The sequence below is a fragment of the Haliotis rubra genome, unplaced genomic scaffold (assembly GCF_003918875.1).
Source record: "Haliotis rubra isolate DU_JTF1 unplaced genomic scaffold, ASM391887v1 Scf270, whole genome shotgun sequence".
Classification (NCBI taxonomy): Eukaryota; Metazoa; Mollusca; class Gastropoda; order Lepetellida; family Haliotidae; genus Haliotis; species Haliotis rubra.
Window position 1 is genome coordinate 547,830 of NW_025766781.1, and position 12,171 is coordinate 560,000.

General features: G+C 39.5%; 1 protein-coding gene and 1 long non-coding RNA gene across 2 annotated transcripts; one reads left to right on the forward strand and one right to left on the reverse strand.

The window, feature by feature from the left end:
- Nucleotides 1–203: 203 nt before the first annotated feature.
- LOC124280646 lies at nucleotides 204–10,317 on the reverse strand. Its single transcript, XR_006899730.1, has 3 exons — nucleotides 10,303–10,317; nucleotides 9,960–9,971; nucleotides 204–370 (listed from the first exon to the last, which is right to left on the reverse strand). It is a non-coding gene; the product is annotated as an uncharacterized LOC124280646 (long non-coding RNA).
- Nucleotides 1,474–7,818, forward strand: LOC124280645 (probable E3 ubiquitin-protein ligase LUL4). The gene is given in 9 exon segments (XM_046716629.1): nucleotides 1,474–1,722; nucleotides 2,979–3,183; nucleotides 3,185–3,404; nucleotides 4,285–4,348; nucleotides 4,979–5,132; nucleotides 5,869–5,920; nucleotides 5,923–6,041; nucleotides 6,536–6,683; nucleotides 6,991–7,818. Coding segments are annotated over 9 exon segments (1,320 nt in total). The 5' UTR covers nucleotides 1,474–1,594; the 3' UTR covers nucleotides 7,221–7,818.
- Nucleotides 10,318–12,171: the final 1,854 nt, after the last annotated feature.

The window sequence follows — 12,171 nt, forward strand, 5'->3', positions numbered from 1 at the left end:
TATTAGACGATGATGTGTTTTGCTATAGTTGTGTTTTGAAACTTTAAAACGTTTGCTGTGTTCCTGTGTCTGCTCTCAGCCAAGTAACAACGTGATTAAGGGACCGTTCATAATTTATGTGTGTGTGAGAGTGTGAGTGATATGCTGATTTTAAGGTGGGGGTCACCCATTTTGTTCTGGGGAGGTAGGGGGGTCAGCAATTTTGTACATATCAATATTACAAAAATATGCTTAGAAATTATGGGAGGGGGTGAGGTAGTCTTTGATTTTGTACATTACATGCAGGGGGGGTTCACTTACTTTTTACCAAAATTTTAGGAGGGGTCATTCACATTGTACATGCTTCTCCATAAAAATCACCATCACCCCCCTAGCTATCAATCATGAATGGTCCCTAATAACGTTTGTACTCATTAAAAACTAGGGGAACCTTAACTTTCAATTTTTGTTTAAAAATGAATCTCGTACACAGGCAAATTTCACGTCATACACCAATCATCTTTTAAGAGCGATTACTGTACAAACAACTGTGGTCATAAGGAAGTGCAAGTGGTGATGCACTCTCAAAACATTCATTATTATCATATCAACATTGATTGACTCCGATATATCTCTCAAGTTTTTCAATCGTAAATTAACAATGAAATTCCCCTACATTTTTTAAAGAGTAATTTATATTTCTTTGTCAATCCAATTTTCAGTTTGTACTTTCTTTTGCTCTGCTGTGTGCACGGCGATATCATTTAGAAATCCGAGAACTGTTAGATGGAGTGTTAGAGTGAGGTGAGTATGGTTGTACGCTGAGTTTGGGCACAATTCCAACAATGTCAGTGCTGAGGAAACCAAGAATGGGCTTAACTCACAGTACTCATATGGGGAATGGAACCCGGAAACTATGAATGTTTAGATAGACAATTATTTAAGGAAATTCATGTTAAATATTTATGCATAGATTATTAATTTAATTAAGCTCCGACTACAATGATGATTAAATCTCGACAAAACCTAATCTACAAATCCGCTGATGCATATGGTAAAATATCATTATCTTCATTATACACTGCGTAATTAAATGTTGCTACTCTTTCATACAAGACGGGTTCCTAAACAACTACATTCATATCTATCCGTTGAGAAGATAGTATCCGCCCTTCGTTTGTTTCCGGCGCAGGTTTTGGCCATAATACGAGTGGTCACGAATGCATTCGTGACCCACTCGTGTTATTCCGGGACAAGCCGAATGAAAGGGGCGAGTGGTGACGAATGGTCACGAATGCTGACAAAGTTACTTCGGCTGTCCCCGTGAACGATCGATAGTGTCCGTACAGTTTTCGCGTGGAGCCGGTAACCTTTCACCTTATGCAAATTAACACGGGAACCAATCATATTGCTAATAACATCATGTTTCGCGGAATTGATCTATTTATAGCTCTGTTTTCCTGGAAGCACGTTGCCAACAAAAACAACCCATGATTACTGAGTAACCTACTATAAATAGAACCTTTACTCACAGTGTCAAGGTTTAGGCGAGGCTTAGTATGTATTAAATACATATATTCGTCATCGTAACACAGGTATAAAGTACGTCTTGAACATGGCAGAAGCAAACATCCCGTCTACACCTGATTGTGAAAACACCGAAGTTCCACGTGAAGATTCACCGACAATGGCTGAAACAAATTCTCCAACGGGCATGGATCGATTTCTGCAGAAAACCAGAAGGTAACACAATCTAGCAAATTAGCAGTGTCAGCTTATCTAATATCTAAATTTGTTGTTCATGAGACACCGCCCACAGACCAATTTAAGTAAAGTTGACATCGAATCTGTTGTTTTCTTTTCCAATACAAGCACTGCGAACTGCGAAACATCAGTTGAGAACACAGTTGGTTTTTTAACTGCAGTAAGTAAGCAGATAGTGTTCCAGACTAAAAAAAAAAATCATTTTTCATTTTTTTTGTCCAAACGAGTCAGAAGTATTGAAACACACATCTATCACCAACTGAAAAAATATTTTGTGAAAGGTTATATGAACATACAAGAATTAATTTGTCAGTTATACTGACTGACTGACTGACTGACTGAGTTTAGTTTTACGCCGCTTTTAGCAATATTCCAGCAATATCACGGCGGGGGACACCAGAAATGGGCTTCAAACATTGTGCCCATGTGGGGAATCGAACCCGGGTCTTCGGCGTGACGAGCCAACGCTTTAACCACTAGGCTACCCCACCGCCCCTGTCAGTTATACTGCTTCGCCCACTGCGGTCTAAGGATAAGTCTATACTGAGAAAAGTCCATTCGTTCATGCTTTAGCCAATCATGTCAATAGCTTCATAAAATTTGACAAAACTAGATTTCATTTGTATTATTCAATGCACACTTAGTTATTTTCAGCACCATGCTGGTTGGTTTGGTTTTACCATAGTTGTAATGTGACCTAAAACTGCTTTTATTTGGGGCTTTCATTCAACATGAACCCCTGAAGGTCTGGGTTAGAATAAACCTTCAGTAACCCACTTGTCGTAAGAGGCGACTAATGGGATCGGGTGGTCAGGCTCGCTGGCTTGGTTGACACATGTCATCGGTTCCCAATTGCGCAGATCGATGCTCATGCTGTTGATCACTTTATTGTCTGGTCTAGACTCGATTATTTACAGAACGCCACCATATAGCTGGAATATTGCTGAGTGCGGCGTAAAAATAAACTCACTCACTCATTCAACATGACTTGCCGTGATTAAAGCAAAATACTTCTGTAAACTATGATTAAAAGAAACTAAACCAATCACAGACTTTAATTTATCATAACCATATTTTCTTAAAAAGCGTGTCAACTAAACATACAGCAAGTGATTTATATGAAAAAGGTCAGTCTATTACATCCATTAGTTCATTATGAGTGTGTTAATTATAAATGTAGTTCACTGCATTTGAACCAGTGACCAACCTTTCTCACTCACTCACTCTGATTACAGCGAGCTCATGTACGAGCTGAGACAGATTCAACATGGAGAGCGCCCAGTCACTGGTCAGAATCGGCGAGAAAACATCAACCAATTTTTCGCCAAGCATCTTGAGGCACCAGCTGGGAGTGAAGGAAAGGAGAATGTTCCTGCCAATGTTGACACTGTTGAGGAGCATCGACCAGAGTCTGTTGTCGTTGAAGTTGAGGGCTTGTTCGGAACAACGGCGTGTGTCATCAGTATTGCAGTCAACTGCGTTTAGGCGATCTTTGGAGAGGATAATTCGAGGGAGCATTGTTACAGCATCTTCAAGACCTCAACCCACCCCTTCTCGTTCTGCCACCCCTCAACATACACATCCTAGAACTAGTCAGAGAGAGGAACAGCGGTCAGAGAACAGTCCATCTGTAGCATCAGGACCACAGCAAGATTCAAGAGGTAAGGTTAACCTTAGAGTGAGCGAATTTAGTTTTACACCGCTTTTGGCAATATTCTATTAATATCACAGTCGGGGACACCCACAACAGGCTCAATTTGTACCCCAGTGGTGGAAATAACTTTAAAGTTGCTAGTGTACTCCGGAACAGTGGCACATGTAAAATCACTTGCCCTGAAAATTTTTCCACTATACCGGCCGTTTTCTTGTTGACTTTTTTAAATAAACAACATAATTAACATAGGAAAGTCAACTGGACACCGGTACAGTGTGATATACAAATTTGCTTGCCTGACAGAAAAAAACACTGGACTCAGACGTCGGGCAATGGGTTATTTCCACCCCTGTACCCATGTGGGGAATCGAGCCCGGGTCTAAGGCCTGACAAACAAACACTTTAACCAATAAGCTCTGCAAAGCCCCACTTTACCTTAGAGTATAGCTGTATCTGTCAATATTACTATCAGATGTCAAAAGAAACCATGGCAAAAAAGACTTAAAGTCTGTTATCAACAGTCTGCAAAGGAGCAGTGAATCATTCCTTTTCAACATTTGTTCAAGCAAGAAATAGCTTTGCACTACAATTTGTACAAAGTATATGAACTGTACCCCACCTGGAATATTCATAACTGTATATAAAACATGCCCTTGTATCAATCTTTCTTTGTTACTTGGTAAATGTTACATATTTGAAAATTAGTTTTAAATTCTTTTTATGAACAGCTATGTTTCTGTACTTTGTGCAACAACTTGTTGGCAGAAATATCTGATGTCCTGTTGCCATGGAGACAATACAGTTGCACTTGACTGTTTACCCATTGCTTCGGACTGCCATCAGCAATTTGTAATATGGATCGTTATTTTGGATTGTTTCTGTTTCAGCTCCATCACCTCCAGAGATGCGGCTGACGCCTCCTACCAACCCTCCCACCAACCAACCTGCTGGGTATGTTCCAGATAACAACAATAAATGTCAAACTTTATTATTAATATTATTATAGGATATTTATATGGCGCACATATCTAGTGCATGCTGAAGGCACTGGTATTTTTTTCCCTCGATCATTGGATGTCAATCTCAACAGCACATCATATTATCAGTCTCAACTCCCTTGGGAGTATGCAACTCTTGCAGCCACTAGGTGCACCGAGTTATTGTGGCTTTCTCATCCATCTCATTCTAATGAAGATGAATACGTTCAAAATAGTTTAATGAGAGTGTTCGAAAGTCAGTTGAAAAAGAAAGTTTTAGTTCAACACTAAACCATTGGAGAGTATTTTTTAGCATTACTGCAGGCTTACACATGTTGTGACCTGCTGTCAGTTAGATCACGGATGGGGAAGCACTGTCCCAACTACTGTAGCCATTGTTCCCACTCAATAGATTCTTTATCAAATATACTGTTCTAAAATCCAGATATTCCTTACTTTTATTTCTGATTTTATCTCACATTTTTATCATTACTGACTGTTGACAAGTAGAAAAAGTGCTCGGAAAAGCAACTTACACTGAATCATTATCACTAAATCATCATTGTTGTCGTCAACATCATCGTTATTATAATTATAATTGCAGCATGGTTGCTCCACATGAGATGCCCACATGGCAGACAATCGCACAGGTCCACCGTGAGGAGATCGTTCAGGAGATCAGTGAGCTCCTTCATAGTCGACTTGTGTCCTCAACACTTGATGGGGAGTTCCGTGGAACTCTGGAGGTCCAGATGCAGGTGAGTGCTCCCTGTGTGCTTACGTCATGGATTAATTCCTATGCAGGGATCGAAATAGTTCTTAGATTGTGTGCCATGGCATGGTAAATATTGAAATAGCACGGATGAAATATTTTCAATGTGTCCTGGTGGCCTGACTAAAATTATATAAATATGCTCACCATGATTCATTTAATGGGAAATGCGATAAATTTGACCAAATGATTCAAAACGTATTTTACGACCCCCATCAAACTGTTTATTGGCAGAACTCTCAGTCTCACAGCTTAACACGGTTGTGGCCATTTTGGACGTCAGTGCACATAACAGGAAATCCTGTTTTGGATGATAACAGTTTTTTGGTTTAGTTTATGGATTCAGGACAAATGAACAAACTATTCTTACAATCTAATATTGTTCAGTAAATCAAGCTCTCAAATTGACAGGTTACATGATGTTCTGATTTGTTAAACAATAAACTGAAAATACATAATTGTGACGTTTTAATTGGATCAGCAAAAGGTATGGGCATGCATATTTTCACAAATGCACACTGAAATTATCAGTCTTGTGCCCTTTGGCCCCCTTTGAAAAAATGCATTTCTATCCCCGCTATGTCACAAGGTACTGACGGCAATCAACAAAACACCATGAATTATCAAGTAGTCTACAGGTGCAAATATTAACTGATTAGTTTTTGTTTTTGACCTTATGTTTTGAAGCAGTTTTGCTCATGGCCTCTGTCTGATTTTGACAGAACCATCTGGAGTCGTCAGGAGGAAACGGAGAGGCTGTTGCTACCGCCGTTCGCGTCTGCCAAACCCTGGCATTGTCCGCAATGATTTCAGTCATCTTGGTCTTGGGCAGGATCTGTTTGAGGACAATATTTCAGTCACCAGTATCAGTGCCACGGCAGTTCCATACACGCAGGTAAGTGTCTGGAACAGTTCATTTCTTGTAATAGAATCTAGCCATCTCATTGGCTAGTTGGCATTCTGTGTAAATGTAAAGAAGCAAGAAGGCCGGGCAGTCAGATATTATGAGCGAGTGAGTATGGTTTTGCGCCATTTTTAGCAACATTCCAGCAACATAACAGCGGATCAGATATTATGACATCCCGTCAGTAGGCATATATGTTCCAAGTTACTTATTATCAGTATTTTGTTTCATATCACTCACATCAATATTTCTGAAAATAAGATAGTTTACAAACTCAATAACATTGACACATTGACCATGAAAGTGGGAAGAGTTATCTCCCTTGATGTGTTTTCCCAATGCCAGATAGTGGTTGAGTGGGGATTGTTGTGCTGATTTGCACTACATCAGAGAACACCAGAAAGTGGCCTCCCATGTTATAATTATTCTTCGTAAAGCCAGTTAATACATGTTACTTACTGTTAACAATATATTTCCATTTCCAGAGCAACCTCCATCTAAGCAGAGAGATTTCAAGTCTCAAATCTCAGATGGAAGAGATGAAGAACATGATGAAACTCTCCTTTGACCTTCAACTTGACATACAGAGAGCAATCAGACAGGAAGTTGCTGCTGCAATATCCCAGGCAACAGGTAAATACATGTAGAATATACTGTTTTAGTACAACTAGAAATACAAGTCTGTGATATGATGTATTATGATCATTGATATCAAAATAACTCTCTTGATTATTGCAATGTAAATACAAATGAAATATTGATCAGATTTCAAATGTTATTTCTATTTCAAGAGGATTCTTATGAAATAAATCACAAATGAACTCAAATATTGTTATTACACGCTTGAATGAGTTGTCATGAACGAAATTTACGAAAAAGAAATTATGTTTGTGTTGCATTATTATTATTGTTGTTATTATTATTATCATTTCTCTTTCAGCAGGAGCTGCAGCCGCTCCACCTATGCCAGCGACAACATCACGCCCTGTCAACGACACCCACTGTCTGATCTGCCTGGAGAACAACACTGATACCGTTCTCTACCAGTGTGGACACATGTGCCTGTGTTACGCCTGTGGTAAGCACCTGGTGTCCCAGAGTGGCAAGTGCCCTGTCTGCCGAGCACCAATCAAAGACATCATCCGTGCTTACAAATGCAACATTGAGTGAAACAACCATTCATTAATAGTGTGACCTTGTTAATACAGACATCCGAGAATACAGCGATGGGGCATCTTTGTTTGGACAAATATTTTGCTTACTGAGCTAATACCATGGCAAATTATCGAATTAAACGTAAATATTTTCACCAAAATGATGAAAAATGTCCATGATACTTCAACTTTTCTTGTATGATTGATGATTCATGATTCTGATCCAGTTTAAAGCATGGCCAGTGGTTTTTTTTGCTTAGATTGGATATCAGTTCATCCACATGCTCCAAGAAGATTTTCCTTTTGTTCTCATGGCTGTGAAGGTCAAAGTACTCAGTCACTATGTTTTATGCACAAGTCGTCAATTCTGACCTTGTACCTATCATAAATATCAGACGAATTACTCTCTTGATTTGTGAACTGACCATCAATTTGTTAACAACTTCAGATTTTCAACAAGATAAAGAAGGGGTTTGGGGTATTGTGCAATATTTTAATACCACTCTCTTCAAAAGGATTGATTTTCATCAAAGTATTATCTTCATGAAATTTTGAAGATCAGATGGAACACAGACAACTTAAACAACTAATACTTTAAGGAGTCAGGAAATAAAGAATTTAAATTAAAAAAAACTTTACAAAGGATAAGTTACATATCCAAAACATCATGTTACTCTTGGAGCGGGTTTATTTTAATCTTACCCCATTGCTAGATATGAAAGAATGGAATATTTCAGGGTTTATTTTCCAGTGCTGAAAATGTGTGCATGCAACAGATGTTCATCATTTTTCACTGTCATATTTTCTTTGTGAATACCATTCCTTGATTTCCTGTTCCTTGTGAGGACAGGACCCTTGTACATCATGTTTGTTGTGAGAGCTAACAAGATCAAGCAGAGTTGGTCATACTATGTTTCATGTTTGTTGTGAGAGCTAACAAGATCAAGCAGAGTTGGTCATACTATGTTTCATGTTTGTTGTGAGAGCTAACAAGATCAAGCAGAGTTGGTCATACTATGTTTCATGTTTGTTGAGAGCTGATCAAGCAAGAGAGTTGGTCATACTATGTTTCATGTTTGTTGTGAGAGCTAACAAGATCAAGCAGAGTTGGTCATACTATGTTTCATGTTTGTTGTGAGAGCTAACAAGATCAAGCAGAGTTGGTCATACTATGTTTCATGTTTGTTGTGAGAGCTAATAAGATCTTGGTCATACTAAGAGATCAAGCAGAGTTGGTCATACTATGTTTCATGTTTGTTGTGAGAGCTAACAAGATCAAGCAGAGTTGGTCATACTATGTTTCATGTTTGTTGTGAGAGCTAATAAGATCAAGCAGAGTTGGTCATACTATGTTTCACAAATGTATGTCATTGCATTTTGTAGTGCCAGGGATTTGTCTTGGTGGTATTTTAACATGGCATTCAAATCAGTAATGTGAAATTCAGCCTTTTCCTTTTTATTAATAGGGTCTGTTTACAATGGAATGCAGGTTACCTCAACCAAACCATTGCACCAGTTGTAGAAATATTTACATGAAATGGGAACTTTTTTATTCCTATTGGGGTATTTTTATAAACAGCTACGACAGACCTTTGGCAGAATATTGGCCTCTGTTTGGGTCCGGATAGATCACTGGCAGGTTAGATCATTGTTCATGCTTTGAGACTCGAGATCATTTGGTACGGGTCCAGACTGTTGTTTATATGCAGCCATAATATAGCTGGGATATTGCTGACTTGTGTTAAGGATGGTGGGGTAGCCTAGTGGTTAAAGCGTCCTCTCATCACGCCAAAGACCCGGGTTCGATTCTCCACATGGGTACAATGTGTGAAGCCCATTTCTGGTGTCTGCCCCCGTGATATTGCTGGAATATTGTTTGAAGTGTGGCAAAACCATACTCACTGACTTGTGTTATACAACATTAACACACTCGCTCTACGTCAAGGTATGGCTGAATCTGTGTGATACCAACAGTTTGAAATGGAGATATTCTGCTGTGAAAGAGATTTTCTGTTCAGTCAAGTGATAGCTGGCTATCGTGACATGTGTGTAAAAAATCACCAATTTATTGTTATTTGTTTTATGTATATTTGTATATTATATTGTTTATCAATAAAGTCATATATTCTATATTTGTCATATGTTATGTTTACATCTTTGGGTCATCTGAGAGCTGAGGTGGTGAGGTAGCCTAGTGGTTAAAGCATTCGCCGATCACACTGTAGACCCCTTCTCAATTCCGCACATGGGTACAATCTGTGAAGCCCATTTCTTGTGTCCCTGCCATGATGGAATATTGCTAAAAGCGGCACAAAACTAAACTCACTCACTCACTCATCTGAGCGCTGGAATTTGTTGTACAGAGTTTCCTCCCTTATGTAAACATCCTGTGATGGTTTGTTCGAATCCAGATTCAATCTGATTATGATTCTTGATTTGGTTGTGAGTTTCAGTAGCATGATGAAGTGTAAGACAGTTTATTTCTAATTTAAATTTGGTGATATAACAGAAATACTGTTTAAAGGACCTGTGAAGATTAGGGTTAGAATTGATCTTCAGTATCCCATGCTTGTCGTAAGAGATGAATAGTGGATCGGGTGGTCAGGCTCGCTGACTTGGTTAACACATGTCATCGGATCCTAATTGTGTAGGTCGATGATTATGCTGTTGATCACTGTATTGTCTGGTCCAGACTCGATTATTTACATACTGATGCCATATACCTGGAATATTGCAGAGTGCAGCGTTAAACAACAAACACACACACCTCCCTGATATATGCAGTCATTTGACTGCCCTTCTCAACTGGTAATCTGTGATTAGGTGTTCTACATTTAACAAGTGGCCAAAATTGTCAAGCGAGTCTGAATATATTACATGGGTGAGTCAGTTGGATCTTCGGCTGCTTTTATTCCAGCAATATCACGGTGGTGGACACCAGGAATGGAGGTCACACATAGTACACATGTCCACTGAGCTATAACACTCCCCAGTATAATGTGTCTCAGTTGGGTATTCATGCTTCACTGCGGCATGGTATCTCAGTGGGCTAGTACTATAAAACCAGCTTCAGTCTGGGCTAGTACAAGCAGCCGCACACACACATACACACGCATGCACGTCGTCATATGAGCGAAATATTCTCAAGCACGACGATAAACCCAATTCCACCACCACATAGTTGTTCAAAAGACATGCAATCGCCAACGGCTGAAGGGATGATATAAATCCAGCTAGGGTCTATGCAGGTAGCAAAGTTACTGTAAGTTCCCATGGTGTCTAGTAAATGGTCATTTAGTTGTTGGTGATCTATAGCCCGGTTTTTATATCATATTGTCCCAAATAGTCATTCAATTTTAAGTTAAATGCTAATTTTAATATCTCAAATTGTGATATTCTAGTTGTTTTACTGTCCTTTGTCGACAGATTTTATACTGTAATATTATCTATTGTTATCGTATTGCCTGTTTTATTCACGACATGGCTGAAGTATTGCTGATGTAACAATAAATTTTAACTAACTCACTCACTTAAAATACATACAGTTGTTATGTGAGAAAAGTGTGTGCAACCAATCACATATCTTGCAGAAGAGACCGGAACAAGAATAGATCGCCTGTGTTGTATACTTGCACCAGTGCAGATCTGGATGTCGTCGTCGACGCTGACGGAATCTGACGACACCAAGACAACACGTGGTACGCAGGCTGTCGTCTGAGTGAAGCAGTACCCGACAGCAACAACACACAACAAACCCATTACGGTACAACACTGGTTGGGTAGTCCGACATCAGATGCACTACTACTACTACTACGACTACTACTACTACTACTACAACTACCACCACCACCCACTACTACTACCAACACCTACTCTACAACTACTACCACCACCACCACCACAAAAACAAGTACTACCACTACTACTACTACTACTACTACTACTACTACTACCACCACCACCACAACAACAACTACTACTACTACTACTACTACTACTACTACTACTACTACTACTACTACCACCACCACCACCACCACCACCACAACAACTACTACTACTACTACTACTACTACTACTACTATTACTACTACTACTACCACTCACTACTACTACTACTACTACCCTCTACTACTACTACTACTACTACTACCACAACAAGTACTCACCAATACCACTACTACTACTACTACTACTACTACTACTACTACTACTACTACTACTACTACCACCACCACTTACCACTACAACAAGTACTACTACTACTACTACTACTACTACTTACTACTACTACTACCACCACCACCTTACTAACAACAAGATACTACTACTACCACTACTACTACTACTACTACAACTACCACCACCACCCACTACTACTACCAACACCCACTCTACAACTACTACCACCACCACCACAACAACAACAAGTACTACCACTACTACTACTACCACTACAACTACCACCACCACCCACTACTACTACCAACACCCACTCTACAACTACTACTACCACCACCACAACTACTACAACAAGTACTACTACTACTACTACTACCACTACTACTACTACTACCACTACCAACATCACCCACTACTACTACTGACTACTACTACTACTAACTACTACTACCACCACCACCACTTCACACAACAAGTACTACTACTACTACTACCTACTACTACCACACTACTACTACTACTACTACTCCTACCAACACCACCCACTACTACTACCAACAACCACTACTACAACTACTACTACTACTACTACCACCACAACTCTACACAAGTACTACTTACTCACTTCTGCTACTACTACTACTACCACTACCACCACCACCACACCAACTACTACTACTACTACTACTACTTCTACTACTACTACTACTACCACTCACCTCCACAACAAGTACTACCACTACTACTACAGCTACCACTACTTTACTACTACTACCACCACTAC